Genomic DNA, 19889 nt, shown 5'->3' with positions numbered 1-19889 from the left:
AAAACAGCTTTCACTACAAGATATGGAGTATATGAGTTTTTAGTCATGTCTTTTGGACTAACTAATGCACCAGCTTACTTTATGAACTTGATGAATAAAGTATTCATGGAATACCTTGACCAGTTTGTAGTGGTATTCATTGACGACATACTAGTATACTCTCAGAATGAAGAAGCACATGAAGATCATCTGAGATTAGTTCTACATAAGCTTCGCAACAATCAGTTGTATGCAAAATTTTTGAAATGTGATTTTTGGCTAAAGGAAGTTGCTTTCCTAAGTCATATTATCACCAATGGAGGAATCAAGGTAGACCTCAGTAAAATAAGTGAAATACTAAATTGGAGACAACCCACAGATGTGTCTAAGATCAGGAGTTTTCTTGGATTAGCATGATACTACAGAAGATTTATTGGAGGCTTCTCCAAAATAGTGAAACCCCTTACTTCACTATTGAAGAAAGGTAAAGAGTTTAAGTGGGATGAAGCATGTCAGAAATGTTTCAAGGAATTAAAGGAAAGGCTAACCACTGCACCAGTGTTAATAATGTCTGATATTTAGGACCAGAGTTGACGTGTGACTAGCCGTAGTGGCTGACACCTAGGACATGCATCGGTGTGAGAACGTGGCAGAGCGGGTCGTGTTGCCGGCGCGGTCGAGGATTAGCGAGACACGTATCCACAACATGGGGGATGCGCATGTAGTGTGCTACTCGCGGCGGTTTGGTGGTTCAACCTCGAAAAACCACCTAGAGCTATGGATGGCGGGTTTTGCTGAGTTTGGGCCTCAAAACTCGGCGATGGCAGTTCCGGTGGGAATTAGAGACGGCATGTGGCATCATCGCGAAGAGTGAGTCAAGGCAAAGCAACTTCATGTGGAGCGTGTGGCCGTCAAATCAAAATCACAAGAGTTGGTCCATTTCACCCTCGTCTAAGTGGATATGCTTTATGTATCTAGGTGTAGTTTAGGAGGTAGTAATAACCCTATATAAATAGAAGGATGGACTCATTGTTTCAATCGTCTCTTTGGCTATTTGTTTTAGGCTTCTGCTTAGAAAATTTAATTTTTCCTCTCCCTAGTGTACCCGAGATCCACAGATGTTTTGAACTTGCGTCTGTGTTTCTGATCGTCAATAATCTATTCAAAGGAAGGGTGACAGAATCCATCCACCGGGCTAGTTCGACTCGTTTTCTCAGTTTTGTCTCCGCTGAAATTTTGAGTCAATTTTGTTCTTGTGTTCTTCCTTTTCCTCTCTTTATGGATTTGTGAAAATCTTGGAGTTCTTGAGTTGGGGTTTCTCTCTAGGTTTGATTCAGTTTTTAGACCACTTAGAACCTCTGGTTTGCATAGCTTTTTGTTCTGGATTGATCTGAACTTGTTTTGATCAAAAAGGCAAAATCCCAACAAAACCACAAGCATGTTCGTATTTTCAGATCTACAATTGGTCTACAAATTCGGTTGAGTTCAAAATTTATGGAGACCATGAAAACTCATTTGTCAAGGTGTGTGTGTAAAATTTCAGCTCAATCGGAGTCTGTTTGGTTCAGTTTCGCGTTCGAAAACTGAAGTTCGAGTTGGTGAAAACAGCACCGAATAGTGACACGATTTTGGACTAATTCGGGCTTTTCAGTGTCCGATTTGGATCTGTTCGTTTTGTTGATCTCGTGTGAGTCTTAGAAGCATTTTGAAATTATGAGATCACTAGTTGGCTGATGCGCTTTTGGTTTAATCAATTACTTTATCTCAATTAAAGTTAAGTGCTCAATTTAAGTTCCTAGAAGCAAATTTTGATTAGCTTCCATTCACCCTCTTTGGTCCCTCACCGGTCCTTCATTTTTGTAGCTAGGACCATAGGGTATAAGCAACTTGCACTCTACAGACTGCAGTGACTTAGTAAATTTAGTATTTAGTGGTGGAAAGTCACCCACTAAGGGCTAGTTTGGAAGCCACAAAACTGAAGGGATTTGGAGGGACTAAAATCCCTCCTTGAATAAAGGCTACTTTGGGAACCTTAAATCCCCTTCGGAATTGGAGAAGATTGAGGTGAAAATAAACTAATTTCCTCTCCAATCTCCTTCAATCCCCAAGGAGATTTAAGTTTCCAAACTAGCCCTAAGGAGGGGATTTTAACCCCTCCAGTATTTGGACTACCAAACTAGCCCTAATGTAACCATTACAGTACCTCTAAATCTATGGGCCCATTCGTGTAATGGTAGGTTCTTCCCTATAATCTTCAGTTCAAAATTGCACAGGAGTTTGTTGCAACTTATAGACTGGCTTGAATTACAAATAAATAAGAGTCTGTAGCAGCAGTTGTGTGCTAATCCATTTGCTAAAGCTTTCTTCCAGTCTTTACTAGCGTCGAAAGAATCGTGTACAATGCCTATAGTCCTACGTATGACCTACACAATATATGTGTAATACTAACTTCGTTCTCAAATATTTGTCGTCTAGTTCATTTTTGAACTAAAACACGACAAATAAAAAGAACAGGGAGAAGTAGATGAGAAACAGTGCCCGCCTTATCCGTGGCCAAATAATACTACTCCAGGTATCGGCTGATTTATTCATCACAAAACTGCCATATAATCCTCTATCTTAATCTGGCGACCTTTAGTCTTTGTCTGTAGACCACCAAAAATATCCTGATTACTGACTTGAGGACGCCGTGCAGCCGTCACTCATACGAGACCTGGCAACGGAGCATGCAGCTTCTATGTGTAGAAGATGCATTGACGACAAATGGATGCGATTATGTTACTTTTTCTTCGAAACTTTTGGGTTCTTGCACATACGGATGCTTGCAGGAGTAACCTCCACTATCTCATCTTCTTGGATAAACTCTATGCAGTCATCCAAACTGTAGCTTAAAGGTTCATCAAGAACCACTGCAAAATAGGAAACCCGCAGAATTTAGCACTTGGATCAAAACCTAAAGAGTCAATTAGATACAGATGTTGGTATAGTACAGAAGCATTTTCATGTATACATTGTTCATTTCAGAATGACAACCTACATTGCCTGTAATACATGACTATTCCAAGATTTTTACTTTCTGGTTCAAAAGTTTTAGTATTTATTTTGCAGTGGCTAAATTGGGAAGTTTGTCAGAAGAGAACCCACAGTCAGTACATAAATTTCATCATATAAGAGTCAAAAGGATTCAGGTCTGGTAGCAACAAAAAAGGAAAAACCATCAAACTGCCAAGTGCTAAGAGAAAAATCAATTATTACCTGTAGTTTCTTTGTTGGAACGAACATTTGTAGCAGCCTTTTTCTTGCACACATTAATTGCTAAATCACCAGGTCTCTGATGGATACCAACAATTTGACCTTTGTAAACATCCTGCCCTGGTTGGACAAACAACATACCTCTTTCTTGTGCATTAAGAAGTGCATAAGAAGTAGTGCTTCCATCTTCAAAAGCAACCTATGTTGTTTTATTGGAAGTTAGATGCTGGAGAAAATGTAAGAGAAAACCTCACTATTTTTATTTTAAACTTATTCATACCAAGGATCCCTGATCACGTGAGCTAAGATCTCCAGCCCATGGGCCATAGCTGTCAAAGATTGTATTCAATATAGCTCTGCCACGAGAAGCTGTAAGAATTGCATTCCGAAGTCCAATAAGGCCTCTGGTAGGAATCTTGTATTTCAGCAATGTTGTTCCCTCCGTCCTACCATTCAAAATGATTCTCATCAAGGCCACTCAATATCATAAAGCAGAACGCAAAGACTGGAGTATAATATGGTTAACATAAAAGTCAACAATTAAGCTTATCTTAATCGCCTTTTAATTCAAAACTGACTTTTTTCATCAAGTAGATACATTCACCTTTTGCATGATTTTTTACACCTCTCAATAAATAAGATAAATGATTCATAATTAAGGATATCGCAGCTCCCAACAAAATTATGCAAATTGACCATTGTTGAACTCACAGAAAATTGACCAGTCTGTTGGATTTTATTAGTTTGGATAGGTTCACATTGAAGTTTGAGTTTTCCCCCAAATAAAATTGTTCCAAATCCACATGACTCTAAGAGTATTTAATTCAGCTTACTTAGTCCCATACTGTATTCACTTAGACTGGTCCACGGACTATGAAACTTATTTTTAAACCCTTGTTTATAGGGGCCCAAATGGTTCGAATATTTTCTGACCGTATTTGACCCATTTAGAGTTCAGATGTGTCCATATCCGAGTCTGGATATTCAGCATCTGATACTATATCTGTATCCGAATACTCAAATCGCATATGTTAGCTGATATTATCGTATTCGAATCTGAATTTGAAAGAAATATTAAAACAAATGAAATATCAATGATATTTGTCTGTATCCGATCCATTTGCGCCCTTACTCATTTTGTGCTAGTAGTTACAAAAATACTGTGTTAAAAATAACAGAAAAATATGCCATTCAAGGATGGAAGTGCTGGACTGAGGCACTGAACTGGTTGTTCTAGGAAATCAGTTGAAGCCTGATAAATCAGAACACTATTGGCACTAGCCCTTATAGTCATTTCCTATATCAAAATATTATACAGATTGTAACTGAACATTTCACCAATTCGATGAATTGATGAAAGTATGGCACAAACCCGTTAGCTTCCATGTCAACCATCTGTCCACGCCTTTTCCCTAAAAGCTCAACAACTGATCCCATGGACTCCTCTGGGACTTCAACAGCAGCTATCTGGAGCACAGCAACAGCACATATTAGTTAAATGGGAAGTTGGAAGCTGAGGAGACAGGAGTTCCAGGAATAATAAAGTAATAAAAGAAGAGGTTTATTGCTAATAAATCAGTAAATAAATGTATTCCAACTCTATATATACAATAAAGTATATATTTTACCTCATAAGGCTCTAGTAGTTTTCCATCGACTGTCTTGTTTATGACCTTTGGAGGTCCAATCATAAATTCATATCCTTCTCTCCGCCTACAAAGTTCATGTTGTTCTTAAAAACCAGAAGTCACTGAATTAACGACACTACCAAATTTAATTTCTTACATATTTTCTATCAATATTGTGAGATGTAGTGTGCCTCTGCCACTAACAAGAAATGTATCAGCAGTTTCCCCGTCTTCTACTTTCATAGCCAAATTCCTTTCGAGCTCGCGATACAACCTGTCACGGAGATTTCGGCTAGTAACATATTTCCCCTATAATAAAGAGAATGAGAAGATGTAAATTTGTCAGTATTCTATAAAGAGAATAAACAAAATTATAGCATTACACTTAACATGGTATGGTATATTTCACAAATGATGTAACGACATTATCATGGAGGCCAATCATTTACATAATTCATTATGATATAGAAGACATTTAGCTTAAACATATCAACTTTTGGTTTTTATTTTCCTTGTTATATTTATTAAAAAATATTAAAGCATAACAATGCAAAAGTACTTTTATGGAAAATGAACAAATACCATTTTAACATGAAAACTGAGAAAACCTTCTATTATAATTATGGTTTTTAGAAGGATGACTGCACAAATTTAGAACAACGAATACAGAATACAAGAGATCATATGGAGTAACCAGTGTATATTTTATGGATTTCCCAACACTTTAACACAGAAGAGCATGTTAGGAAGTAGATAGAACATATTTTTTGTTATCACTTATCACGGAGGATAGACATACCTCCCGTCCAACAAAAGGTGATGTATTGATGGAGAAAGACATTCTGACTGTTGGCTCCTCCACTTTGATAGTGGGCAATGGTGTTCCTGTAACTTTATCAGCTATAGTTTCCCCGATCTGGATAGTTCAAAGCATACAGAATCATGTTATAAATATGAACTGAAAGATTGAATAATGAATATGAATGCACATACACCTACCATGATATCATCGATTCCACATACAGCACAAATGTCACCAGCACTAACAGATTCAACGGGGGCACGGCTGAAGTTCTGATAAACAAAAAGCTCACTCACTTTACCAACCCTGCAAGCATCGTCTGGTGTACAAACCTGAAAAATGTCTTAATCAACAGAAACTCTACTGCAATAATATGGTAACATGTGAAGAAAATTTTCTAATTTTACTCAAAAGAAGACTTAATAAGATTTTGGAACCAATATATGAAATAAAAATTTTACCAGCCAGAAGGAACCATGTGGCATTGTATATGAGAAGAAATACGTAACAGAAATTGAGTCAAAGAGGACCCAAACTTGGGTGGTGGAGGGTTATACACCCACACCTTCCACGGACTGAGCTAGACTAAGATCCTTCAATAGATGAAATACATATAACGATAAACTGAATCTGAAGACCCAATATATCACATCAGTTTCATTTATAAAACACAAAAATAATAAAACTTGACCCCAAGGGAGGATTGCCCCAACAGCATTGTTTGAGAGACCCCAATCAGTTTGGGCCAGCAAAGGGCCCTGAAGGCTGCATACAGCGAGGGTCATTTTTTAGTGCATCCGGGCACAAACTCAACCGAGGAGCACCACTACTGGGCACATCTAACCACCATCCACCACACATATTTGTGCACCTGCATGCAAAACTGGGAGCCAAACTCACAACTGCCTCAACTGGTTCGTTGCACAACAGTGAACCACCAAGTTATCAGCTTGTTCACATACACAATAATTTCTGACTATATATCACAACATTTGCTCAGGTGCATGTTGGAATCACAAGGATAAAATTCAAAACAGAGTGCACCAAATCAGCTTCTAAAATGTAAGATAAAGAGATGTGGAGGGCTGGAGGCTGCTCTGCCCTCAACCAATCCCAGCAGTACTTTTATTTTATATGATTTGCTTTCCTCACAGACTTCCTCAATTGAGATGAATCATAAGGCGCCAGACCGCCAGTCTCAAATAGAGAAGGCAAAACCCAGGTACTCATAAAAAATGATATACATTTTATTATATTATTGCAAATGGAATTCATCAGCATTGTGGCATCGATTCAGTAATACTTTATTATCCAATATATATGTAGTAAAGAACCATATAACACCTCACTGTAAATGGATATTTTCACTGTATCAAACACAAAGATCAGTAGAAATTTCAATCCCTCTTTTGGTTGAGCCCATCTGTGATACGACAACATTTTTTATATAACTTTCTAACTGGAATGTTCATGTCCGCGTTGTTATGCCAAAACATGCACAAGAAGAGCAGGGTTATACCTTGACCTCCATGCCACGCTGAAGTTCTCCTGCATGCAGCCGTCCAATTGCAATTCTTCCTTTGTGCTCATCATATTCAGTATTAGATACCTTCATTGAAGCCAGCAATTCAGCATGGAAAAATTAATAAAGATATGGAGGCAACGAAAGATAAGTGCAGATATAGGCTGTGAAAACCAATCAATGTTTAGAATCCAGAAAGCCGTCTCAACAGAAAAAATTTCATGACAAAACATTTGGAGCTTTATAAGCATGAATCCTGGAAGAAGCAACAAAACAGACAAGGTATTCATATTATGTGTTTGATGAGTTTCTGTGTTCAAATTAGCAATGGCACCCTCTTAGAAGAAAAGAGTGAGTGTCCTTGTGACAGTGACACTAGTTTGGAAGAGATCAGCTGTGAACATAAATCAAGATTGGAGAATTAGCAGTCCAAGAGTAGAAGTAATAATAATAATAAAACTATTTCTTGATTGTGAATGTTGGAAGTAAGTTATGTTCAACAAAGTTTTCTCTTTTAGTGAATGTCAGATATCAGTCGTTAACAAGAAACACCTATAAATTAATTTTCCATGGCATGGCTTTCAGCATTAGGATAACGTTGTTGCTCATATTTGATGTGTATAATTGGTTAACCATGAAATTAAAGGTTTCACCACAGGTGATGGTACAATAAGAAACAAAACAGAAAGAAAAAAAAAACTACTTCCTCCGTTCTTTTTTATTTGTCGCGGTTTAGTTCAAAAATGAACTAGCGGGTGACAAATATTCAAGAACGGAGGTACTATTTTTCTACAGTTTAGGAAGCACAATTCATGAAATAAACTCGGTAATTGCCAGTAATTGAAAGCATTTTTAGAGAAGCTGCTAAAAGCATATCACCACGACTCATATACATACACTGCATCCTTGAAAATCAAATGTGTGAACTGTGAACAATATTAAAGTACCAACCATGCAAACTAGAAACAGAAAATGATGCACCAGAAATAAAGAATGAAAAGAGTAAAATTTGTAACTCACAAGCATTTGCAGGGCACCATCTTTCTCAACGCGTGGCTCTGGTATGCATCTAAGAATTGCCTCAAAAAGGGGTCCTAGGTCATCAGCTAAATTGTCAGGAGATAGACTGGCCTTTCCTTTAATTCCACTTGCATAGACTGTTTGGAAATCACACTGGCATGTTGAAACAGAACATGAACATGAGGATTAGGATAAGCCGTGTGTTGATAAACTGAAAACAAATTATATGAATAGTAGGATACCATAACTGTTTACCTGTTCATCAGTTGCATTTAATTCAATAAATAGTTCAAATGTTGAATTCACCACAAACTCAGGACGAGCAGTAGGTCTGTCGATCTTGTTTACAACTACAACAACAGCATGTCCAAATTCTAGAGCTTTCTTCAGAACAAACCTTGTCTGTGGCATAGGCCCCTCTACAGAATCAACCTACATAGAAGATAAGCTTCAAAAGTTGAGGTTATATACAATATATACCACATTAGTGGTCTCCCTAATGTTTTTTCTTAAAAAAAGAAGGATATACACATGTTTCCTCAATGTAGATTAATACACAGTTCAGAAAACCAATTTGATAAGGGCTTGGTACCATGCAGCGGAAAAAGGAATATGTACACATAATGCGAGTACAATGTTTGTTTTTTTTTCTCGAATACGCAGGAGAGTTGCGCATCATTTCATTAATAGAAGGAGAGAGAAACAATATTTACAAGAACAGACCACAACATACACCACAGTTACTTCCACAAGCCCTTATCAAATATAGAGTACAATGTTTGATTGAATATATCCAAAAGGCACATCAAAATTTGGTAGCCTCCCATGACTACGTGTGGGAAGACTAACTGCAATAAAGCACATAAGAATCCAAAAAATGTGACAAGTACAAAAATAATGAAAACATGAAACGAGAAAGAAGTCACTGTTTGGGGAATAAAACAAAGCCAAGTAGCTAGTACCACTAGAAGAACTCCTTCCACCATGTTCAGAACACGCTCAACCTCCCCACCAAAATCTGAATGTCCAGGAGTATCAATTATATTGATTTTAGTGCCCTTATAGGTTATTGATGTATTCTTGCTCAGAATCGTGATCCCTCTTTCCCGTTCTAGGTCATTGGAGTCCATTATTCTTTCCTGCACAACTTGATTATCTCGGAAAACCTGCACAAGTTAAGCAATTAGCTTAATCCAATAAGGAGATCACTTCACAGTAAATGCAGTACTCAATTTTGCTACAACATTGTAAGAGAACATTGATCCAATTAAAGTAAGTTCCAGATGGTTTATAATTTATCTTGTCTCCGTTGTTATAAACAACGTTTTAGTTTAACACTGATTTGTAGTCTACTAGTCTTGTAGAGGTAAGGCCCCAGACGGAATAAAGAGACACTACTTTATTTAATAAACAATGCAGATACCTCATTGGAACCAATCAAACTGAGTGAATAAAATTAAGCAATAGGTTTCTGGAGGGTTGTAACGAGGTGACATACTGTCTTTTTTAAGCCAGTATTCAATAAGAAATAAAGTTCTGGTATCATGCTCCACAAGTAAAACCATCTTACTTCCCGAAAATTTAACCAGGGAAGTAAAATTGAAGTTCCATTAATTAGTTTTTATGTACTTATATTATTGCCAATTATGGGACTGCTTCTAGAAGTGTGTATACATATTAAAAAACAAGGGTATTGTTTCAAGGTTTCCAACACAATCTTTTTCTCGGACATAACTCTTGTAAGACAATCGATATGAAAAAGCAACCAGATCATGACAAAACAGTTCGTACCATCCAAATGCAAACCTAACATGTTTGTATTAGACCATTTAAAGCAGTTCTGTTAACTTGCCTACCAAACAACGAAAGTAACAGTAGTTGACTATCCATGCAAAACAAGTAAAAACAATTCAGCCAAAATAAATTCAGATGCTCAGTCTGTATAGGGGCATCACCACTCCCAATGAGAGACAATTAGCATGCTACAACAAAGATACGGAGCAACAGTTAAAAGTACTAATAGTCTTGAATAGGAACATAGGATATATCTGTGAGCATATACATTCAATGGTGGAGAGATTCACTTTTCAATGTATCTCTGATAAACATAATCACAGAGGTAATGAATGCATTACTGGAATGTACCTTGGCTTGCCTTAACATTGAATCCACCAAAGTTGTTTTCCCATGATCAACATGAGCAACAATTGCGATATTCCTCACATCTCTTCTAGTTGCTTGACTACTCTTCCCTGCTGAATAGTCCAGTGAAGATTGTACATTAAATTAGCATTGGTTCTACAGTAAAGAAGGAAAGCTGACACACATAGAGTCATAGACAACAAATTGGCTTGAAGGAAATTTTGGGACAATAGGCACTCACTCAATGCTTCTAGGCAAATTGATATACTTGAAATTCTGAATTTCCACAAAGATGTCCTCCATATGGACCACTACAGCACACTTTGATAAAACCCGATGGTGTACCCGACAATATGATCACTGGCAGAGCTACGTTTGGGCCACACTGGGTCCTCCCCCCCCCCCCTCATCCCACAGCTGCACCGCTGGAAGTTTGCATGCCGTTGCATGTGTGCTGCAACTAATCCTACCTCTCTCGTTGTCCTATGCTTGCTAGGTGCTACACTACACTTGCTGAGAAGTGGATCCCAGCTCGCAAGTATGCAAATCTGCATACAAGCTATTGATTCGTCCATTCTTCTTTAGCGTGATTTTTTTTTCTCATGCTAGTTTTAGTTTTTCGTTGCAGTCTACATAGAACTGGAAAAAAACAAAGATCATTCACACACACCCCACCTCCGCCACTGAATATGACCACCTTGTTAGATAAGTCTGTTGCCAAATAAAGGCCCGAATAGCTGGCAGGTTAGTTTTTTCATTTGTTATCCAGAGCGCATGCAGTCTTCCCTAAAGTCCGCCATGCGCGCGTCGATCGCGGCACGTCCCAGCGGTTTGGGATGGTACTCTGTGTACACGAACGTGCCGCCGTTTATTGGTGGGCACGATGCCCCTGTACTCCTTTGTTTTCATCGCAATCTTGCAATGGAAAACGCTGCTAGTTGACAGCACCAAAACTTGCGAGAGAGTTCATTGTGTTCACAGAGTACAGACTACAGAGGGTGAGAGAGTTCGCCGGCGATCAAACTCTGGCGTTCTACTGACATTTGGTATCGGAGCCAAAGGTTGTTCCAGCCATGGTGCCAGCATCTCCGTTGAGGTCTGCCGGAAGCGACGACGACACTAACAAGCTAGAACGGAGGGGGGCGCGTTCGCCACAACGTCGCCACCCTCACCGTCCAAGTCGATAGCGTACCCGGGGCGTCGGGCGGCGCGAGCGGGTCATCGAGCGAGTAGTCGAGCGCGGCTCGAACTCCATCCAGTATCTGATGCTTTCGCGGACCAACTACCAGGAGTGGGCATTAGTCATGAAGGTGAACCTCTATGCTGCACAATACTATGATGCCATTGATCCCGGTGACTATGACGATCACATCGATCATCTCGCACTCGCAACGCTTCTACGAGGAGTACCATAGGAGCAGTGTTATCCTAAACGGCCGTTTAAACAGTTTACACGCCGTTTAAACGCTACTCAGTAGCTAACCGTGTTGGCCGTTTAATACGTTTAATCTCGTATAATCTGTTTTTTAGTCCGTTTAAACGCCCGTGTAGTCCGATTAAACGCTAAACAGAGGATGACCGACTGTTTACCGTTTAGGATAACACTGCGTATGAGATGTGGAGCTTGCTGGCGAAAAAGAAATCGGCCAGAGGCATGGGAGATAGTACAGACCATGCGGGTCGGCGTCGATCGTGTGCGAGAGGCGAACACACAACAGTTGTGACACGACTTCAACGCCATTGTCTTTAAGCCTGGTGAGTCCGTCTATGACTTTCCAGTACGACTGACCACACTCGCCGACAACCTACGCACACTCGGTGACAGCATCACAGACGTCGAACTCATCAAGAAACTTCTACAGGTTGTGTCGAAGAGGCTCAACTAGGCGGCCATCGCGCTGGATATGCTCCTCGATCTGAACAACACCCCGATCGACGAGGTCGTTGGGCATCTACAAGCATTCGAGCAGCGGATTTAGCCAGAAGCCAGGCAGGTCACGGACTCGCTTGAACGGCTAATGTTGTGCGATGAAGATTGGAAGGCACACCGCAAAACTCGGATCGAGCAGGAGCACGACGGTTCCAGCTCTGGCTCTGGCGCGTGCGGCAAGCGTCGAGACCACGGAGGTAGCGTGGCCACGGAAAAGGCGAATCCCCCAACGCCCCTCCATCAGGCTCCAGCAGGATTCACTTTGACGACAAGTCCCGCAAATACAACAAAACTGACCATTGGGCCAGTACTGCAAGTCCAAGGAGAAAGGGGAGGCGTACATGGCGAAAGCCAATGAGGAGGAACCGGCTCTCATGCTCTCCACGTTGGAGCTGGCCCCGATGGCCTCCATTTCCCTCCACCACCACTCCGACATCGCTCAGACAGCGTGGACAAAGTCACGTTGAACTGGAGGAGGCCAAGGTATTTCTCCACCTTGATGGGCCAGTCGAGAAGGACAACAGCCGTTGGGTCCTCGACATAGGCGCAACAAACCATATGACGGGTTCTCGGAGCGCGTTCGCTGAGCTCAATCCTGCCGTGTGTGGAACCGTGCGGTTCGGTGATGGATCACTGGTGAACATCGAAGGGCGTGGGACGGTACTATTCATGTGCAAGTTCAGCGAGCATCGCGCACTCACCGGGGCCTACTACATCCCGCATCTCACTGCCAACATCATTAGCATCAGGCAATTGGATGATGCGGGGAGCAAGGTCGACATCGAGCACGACATCCTTCGCCTGTTCGACCCAGACCGCCAACTTCTAACCAAAGTATGACGTGCCCCAAACCGCCTCTATTACCTCAACATCGACATCGCCCGGCTGGTGTGCCTAGCGGCGTGCGAAAGCGAGCATGCTTGGCGCTGGCACACGCGGTATGGCCACCTAAACTTCCAGGCACTTCGTCGGCTGTCCTCACAGTCTATGGTGCGTGGCCTACCTCCCATCGACCATGTGAACCAGCTCTGCGACGTGTGCCTAGCTGGAAAGCAAAAGAGGACGTCGTTCCCGCAGCAGTCTGCTCACCGCGCCAACGAACGCCTAGAGCTTGTCCATGGCGACATTTGTGGTCCCATTGAACCCACCACTCCGGGGGGGTAAGAGGTATTTTGTCCTATTGATAGATGACATGAGTCGCTATATGTGGCTCACCCTAATCGCGAGCAAGGATCAAGCTGCTGCTGCCATCAAGAAGTTCAAGGCCCACGCGGAATTGGAGAGCGGGCGAAAACTCAAGGTGCTGCGAACAGATCGCGAGGGTGAATTCACCTCGATCGAGTTCGGTGAGTACATGGCAGATCAAGGCGTCCATCGGCAATTGACAGCCCCTTACTCGCCTCAGCAAAATGGGGTTGTCGAACGCCGAAACCAGAGCGTGGTTTCCACCACAGCATGATAAGGCAAAGGGTGTTCTAGGGATGTTCTGGGGTGAAGTCGTGCATACCGCAGTATACCTCTTGAACCGCTCCTCGACGAAGGCACTGTCCTGGATGACCCCATATGAGGCCTAGCATGGTAAGCAGTCGTCTGTCCATCACCTGAGGACTTTCGGTTGTATTGGCCATGTCAAGAACGTACGTCCTTACCTAAAGAAGTTGTCTGATCGGTCCACGCCGATGGTGATGCTTGGCTACGAGGAAGGAAGCAAGGTGTATCGCTTGTTCGATCCAGTCAGTGAACGGCTACATGTATCGCGGGATGTCGTGTTTGATGAAAGCGCGAGCTGGTACTGGGATACTGCATCGACATCAGATGTTGTCTTCGACTCTTCGAACGGCTCAGCGTCGAGTCTCTGTCCATGCCCGTCAGAGGCAGGGAAAGGGAATCTGCACCGGCATCACCACAACATGCCACGCCTCCACAAGCCTCTCTGGTGCCGGCTACACCGTGCTCGGAGGTTCCACCGTCTCCGCAGGATGGCATCGAGTTCGCGTCCCCACGCTCGTTCGATAACACACTCGACGCAGATGTGGACGACGACGAACCCCAGCGCTACCACCTCGTCAACAATGTCATCAAGGATAGCTCTCCAACTAGGTATGCAACTCGGACACTATTCAACTTTGATGAGCTTCATGCAGTCACCGCCGAGGAACTAGGCTCGTTCAAGGAGGCAGAACGTGCCCCAGGATGGAAGCAAGCTATGAAAGAAGAAATGGACGCTATTATCGCCAATGGGACATGGAGTCTCATTGAGCTCCCCGTGCCATTGGTCTAAAGTGGGTCTATAAGGTGAAGCGGGACCAGCGGGGCGCCATTGTTTACCACAAAGCGCGCTTGGTGGCCAAGGGGTACGTCCAGCTCTATGGAGTGGACTTCGAGGTGTTCGCGCAAGTGGCGCGCCTCGAGTCCGTGCGACTGATGATCGCGATTGCTGCACACCGGAACTGGTCGATCCATCATATGGATGTGAAGTCGGCATTCCTGAATGGAGATCTCAAGGAGGAGGTGTTCGTCACTCAACCACCTGGCTTCGTCGACAAAAACTGCCCCGACAAGGTACTGCGCCTACACAAGGCGTTGTACGGTCTACGCCAAGCTCCTCATGCCTGGAACACCAAGCTGGATGCGACTCTACTCTCCCTCGGGTTCAGGCACAGCAAGAATAAACATGGTGTATACACGCGTGGCAAGGCGCAGAAACGCATGATTGTTGGCATTTATGACGATGATCTCATCATCACGAGCAGCGATGTTGATGAACTCATCATCTACTTCCTCGGCGATGGGCCAATCTCTTGGCAGTAATGCAAGCAGAAGGTGGTGGCCCTCTCGTCATGCGAAGCAGAGTACATTGTGGCGGCTACCACAACCTGCCAAAGCATTTGGTTGGCTCACCTCCTCGCCGATCTGCTCGATGTCAAGGCCATCGCACCAGTCCTTAGGGCTTACAACAAGTCCGCTATCTCCCTAATCAAGAACCCAGTGCATCACGACCGGACAAAGCATATAGATGTGAAGTACCACTACGTCCGGGAGTGTGCAGATCGAGGCCAAATTGATGTTCAGTTCATCGGGACAGTGGAGCAACTCGGTGACATCCTCACGAAGGCTCTTGGGCGCCGAGGAACTGCGCAGCAAAATCGGCCTCACAAAGTTACTCTCTTCCGGCAACATGACTTAGAAGGTGATTTGTTATATAAGTATGTTGCCAAATAATGGCCGGAATAGCTGGCAGGTTAGTTTTTTCATTTGTTATCCAGAGCGCATGCAATCTTCCCTGAAGTCCGCCATGCGAGTGTCGATCGCGGCACGTCCCAGCGGTTTGGATGGCACTCCGTGTACACGAACGTGCCGCCGTTTATTCTGGGCACGATGCCCCTATACTCCTTTGTTTTTATCGCAATCTATGCAATGGAAAACGCTGCCAGTTGACAACACCAAAACTTGCGTGAGTCTCCAGTTCATTGTGTTCACAGAGTACAGAGAGTGAGAGAGTTCGCCGGCGATCTAGTAATCTAGTGACACACCTATCACCAAATTTCATTAAGCGCCAAGCGCTAACTGGTCAATCATGCATTAAATAAGCCTTTGATAGCTATCAGATTTTGTGAAGCTATTTTGCTGCAATGAAGAGAAATGCATCCTTGTGTGAAATGTTCATCTAATTATAGAAACGGGCAAACATAGCTGTAGGCTTCTAGCAATAGGTTGGTCAAACGTTCCGCGAACAGAAAACTGTGCAGCCTGACAGATACAGCTACCAAGTTACGCAATACAACACATTAGAAGCCCACTGAAACGGACTCAGGAGCTCACTATGTTAAATTACTAATCAGAAAATCTAACCTCGATGACGTTCACTGATCAAGCTAAAAAACGTACAACACCGTTCGTGGAATTGACGAATTAGGGAGAGAGGAAGCAGGAGTTGGTTTACCGGAGGGAGCTGGGGAGCTGGCGACTTCCTTGACCTGCTCGAGAGAGGCAGAGGCCCTGAGAGAGCGGGTTCTTCGGCGTCGGAGCGAGCTGGGAGCACGCAGCAGGCACCTTCCGGAGGCGGCGAGGTGCACGGTGCTGGCCGGCGGCGGCGTGGAGCGTCGGGCGGAGGGGCCAGCGCGTAGGATGAGGGTCTGCGTCTGCATGGTGGCCGGTGGTGGAGGGGGTGCCGCGGCGGGTGGCTGCGGATGGGGTTGTGGGGTTTTGTAAGGCGGGCGGCGAGCGGGAGTCGGGAGTGGCGGTGGAGCCCCCGCGGATAGCGGCCACCGGCTACAGGTCTCGGGTGAGTGTGCCGCTGCAAGGGAAGCCACGTCGGCCGCCGGCGCCGAGTAAATTATTTATCGCCTTTTTCCATTTTATTTACCATGAGTATATGCATGGCATTCCTTCCATCGTTTATTATTTTCTCTCGAAAAAAAAAGAATATGTCTTTGCTAGTAAAAGAGAACGAGTACGGAGTTGTTGAGCATAATTGGTACTAGGAATGGCAATGGCTAACAAAACCTGAAACCCGATAGATTTTTACTCCATTAAAACTAGTTTGAGAACTCAATTTTTCCAACTTATTTTTTTTTCTAAGAAAAATTATTTTATTTTCCCTTAGAAAATAGAAATCCCTTAGAAAAATGAAGTTTCCGAACTAGCCTTTAAGGTACGGATTTGGCTCAATATTTATACACGAGTCTTATCGTTTTATTTTATAAACAAACAACAAACTTGTTATCTCCTCTATTTTCTTCCTAATTTTCATCAAATAAATGGTGAATGTATAAGTAGTTGGTGAGAGTGTTGCTTGATTGCTATTATTGTTTTTACTAGCGTTGTATATGTGGTGGATCGATAACTTAGTGCAAGGTCACTTGATTATACAACTTATTATTTGTATTTCATTCTCTCTTCTAATAATTTTTATACCAAATCATGAACTCGTTGTTCATCACATAAATTTTGGACTATGATCTTATTAATCATTATAATACTTATTGATTATGAGAAGAACTAGCATATTGGATGGGTACCCGCTAACCGATGGATACGGGTTTTGGCAAAATTTCAAACTCGTAACAGGTACGGATTTTTAATGAGTATAGATATTTTTCACGGATACGGGTTTGGGATGGCAAAACCCGGCGGGTTTGTACCCGTTGCCGTTCCTAGACGATCCAACCACATGGCATGGATGGTCCACGCTCTGTACGGTCCGCGATTAAATCAGATCAGGTGAGATATTCTATTTTTTTGTGTGTGTTTATCCAACTAATTACGTGGATTCTATTGGAGAATGCCTAGGTGGATCCAAACCTCCCCTCTATATATATAGAGGGGTACGATCGATTGCGCGCATCACCAATCGAACCAATCAATCATAATCTACTTTATTTCTTTGTCCTTCATCGCATTAGGATTAGGCGTAATTTAGACTTAGCTTAGCTTTATCCCAACCTTCAATCTTCATCCCTCTTCAACTCTATGTCGTCTAGGGACATCCCGAATGGCCTGTCGATCCTAGGACACCCCCTAGAACTCTCCTCCCTAACAGGATCCCTTCTGGGGGTGAGTTCTTGTAATACCCAAATTGTAATTTGTAAGAGATAATATAAAAGGAGAAACAATTTCACTTTATCTATGTGTGAGTTTGACCTTTTTGTACCATTACATGTAAACACCATATTTAAAACAAATAAATGACTAACAAAGGACACTACTAAATCATGCATCATGCTGGTTTCTCATTTTTGTGTGCATTTCGGTGACAATATAAAAATAAGGTGAAAAGAAATATATCAAAGTACAAAGTAGAATTTAAGATATAAAGGAAATTCAGGAATTTAGAAAAAAGAGAAGAAGGAAACAATATTATGTGAGTGAAACGAGTAATAAAAAATATATTATTTTTGTAGTGGATTTGAAGGTGTACATTGGACTCAAATGTGCAACTCCTAAAAGGATTCAAATTCAAATTTGGAATTTAAACTAGAAAGAAGACAAAATAGGAGAAAGGAAATAAAAAAGGGAAACCTTACTGGGCTCGAATCACCCATTTCGGCCCACTAGAGGAAATCACCCGCGCGGCCTAGTTAGCTCCCACGCGCACGATGCCCTGACGTGCGGGCCCTCCTACCATCGCGGGACCTTCCTTATGCGCGCCCAGGGCCACCTGGCTGCGACACTCACTTGCGTCGTTCTCTGACCCGTGGACCCTTGCGGTCAGCTCCGACCTCAACAGAATCCGCGCATGGCGGGCTGCGTTGGCGCAAGTCTAGCGCGCGCGTGAACCGCTTGACCACGTCGGGCGATAAAACCCCAGTCGCCCTTGCCTCCTTCCGTTCCGCAGCACCACAGAGTCCGCAACTAACCTAAATTCCAGAGCCGCCATAGCCATCTACCGCCGTCGCCGATGAATCTCACCAACCCGTGTCGTCTGCCCTCGGCGTTAGGTCGGGAGGTTCGTCTTCGCCTAGGAAAGCCGTCTACGCCTCCAATTCGAGTTGGACACCACCGTGATGCGAGTAATTGCTCGTCGTACTTCTCCATCCGCCGCGGAGTCACTGCGCGTCGTGAATTGACTCTCTGCGCCGCACAAGACTCTGGTATGATGACCCTACTAGCTTCCTTAGGTCCCTAGCTTCATTCTGCATCACTCGTACGGTGTGTGGGCCACTGGCTTGCCGATTGGCTGGTCTCCGGCGATGGCGTCGCCGTGGCGGTGTGGCTGTGCCGTCGTCCGGTAGGGGGGGATCGGGGCAGTTGTTCGCGACCGTTGGATTGGTGTCGAACGGCTCAGATTAGAGATTGCATAACCCTTCGTCGTTTTAAGATCCGAGTCGTCGATCCGGCGTCGTGCGCATCAGATTAGATCTAGGGTCTTTTAAATCATTACTATTAGATATTGATCGGGCGGTCACGAGGGAGAGAGGTTGAGCGACGCTCGGGATCCAATTGTGGCCCTCAGATCTGATCTGAACGACCCTCGTCTGAGAATACCCCTTCGCGGGTACATTTTGCTAAAGAGACCCCGCCCTTTTCATGAATAAACCAGCAGTCCACTCGGCTATGCCCCTGAGTCATGATAACATTTGCGCTAGAGTCCCTGCGTTCTCCAGAAATTGGCGCCCAATCCTGAGAGCACCTAGAGGGGGGTGAATAGGTGATCCTGTAAAAACTTGAAACTTAATGCCACAAAACTTGATTAGGAGTTAGCACAATAAAGCCAAGTGGCTAGAGAGGAGTTCTTGTAAGACACGATAACCACAAGAAGATCAACACAGATAGGCACAGTGGTTTATCCTGTGGTTCGGCCAAGTCCAACACTTGCCTACTCCACGTTGTGGCGTCCCAACGGACGAGGGTTACAATCAACCCCTCTCAAGCGGTCTAAAGACCCACTTGAATACCACAGTGTTTTGCTTTACTTTACTATATCCCGCTTGCGAGGAATCTCCACAACTTGGAGCCTCTCACCCTTACACTTTGATGTTCACAAAGAAGCACGGAAGTAAGGCTGGGATGAGCAACACACAAAAGACACAAAATCATAGCACAAACCGCACACAAGTCGCAACTCGAGCTCACAACACAACCCAAAGAGATCGCTACTCAAATGGAGCTCTA

General features: G+C 43.3%; 1 protein-coding gene across 2 annotated transcripts; it reads right to left on the bottom strand.

Moving 5' to 3' along the window:
* Nucleotides 1-2207: 2207 nt before the first annotated feature.
* On the bottom strand, nt 2208-16602 carry LOC100857077 (GTP-binding protein TypA). 2 transcript variants are annotated; one of them, XM_020537532.3, is made up of 14 exons: nt 16219-16602; nt 10349-10455; nt 9166-9369; nt 8459-8635; nt 8204-8356; nt 7181-7270; nt 5859-5993; nt 5659-5775; nt 5017-5168; nt 4860-4944; nt 4604-4698; nt 3512-3677; nt 3235-3430; nt 2208-2888 (listed from the first exon to the last, which is right to left on the bottom strand). In XM_020537532.3, the coding sequence occupies exons 1-14, from the start codon at nt 16421-16423 to the stop codon at nt 2758-2760; spliced, it is 2013 nt and encodes a 670-aa protein (XP_020393121.1). In that variant the 5' UTR covers nt 16424-16602; the 3' UTR covers nt 2208-2757. The 2 variants fall into 2 exon arrangements, with proteins under 2 accessions (XP_020393121.1, NP_001241860.1); NM_001254931.1 differs by having other exon boundaries at nt 2758-2888; nt 10349-10458; nt 16219-16423.
* Nucleotides 16603-19889: the final 3287 nt, after the last annotated feature.

The sequence above is a fragment of the Zea mays genome, chromosome 5 (assembly GCF_902167145.1).
Source record: "Zea mays cultivar B73 chromosome 5, Zm-B73-REFERENCE-NAM-5.0, whole genome shotgun sequence".
Taxonomy (NCBI): domain Eukaryota; kingdom Viridiplantae; phylum Streptophyta; class Magnoliopsida; order Poales; family Poaceae; genus Zea; species Zea mays.
This window is presented reverse-complemented; position numbering and strand designations above follow the sequence as displayed.

Bases quoted from the DNA above. Each gene is read 5' to 3' on its own strand.
- LOC100857077 (NM_001254931.1), bottom strand. From the start codon at position 16,423: ATGCAGACGCAGACCCTCATCCTACGCGCTGGCCCCTCCGCCCGACGC. The intron at 8,636-9,165 runs GTACTAGCTACT...TCTTCTATGTAG, and splicing joins TGGAAGGAGTTCTTCTAGTG to GTTGATTCTGTAGAGGGGCC. The intron at 2,889-3,234 runs GTAATAATTGAT...CCTATTTTGCAG, and splicing joins TTCCAACAAAGAAACTACAG to TGGTTCTTGATGAACCTTTA.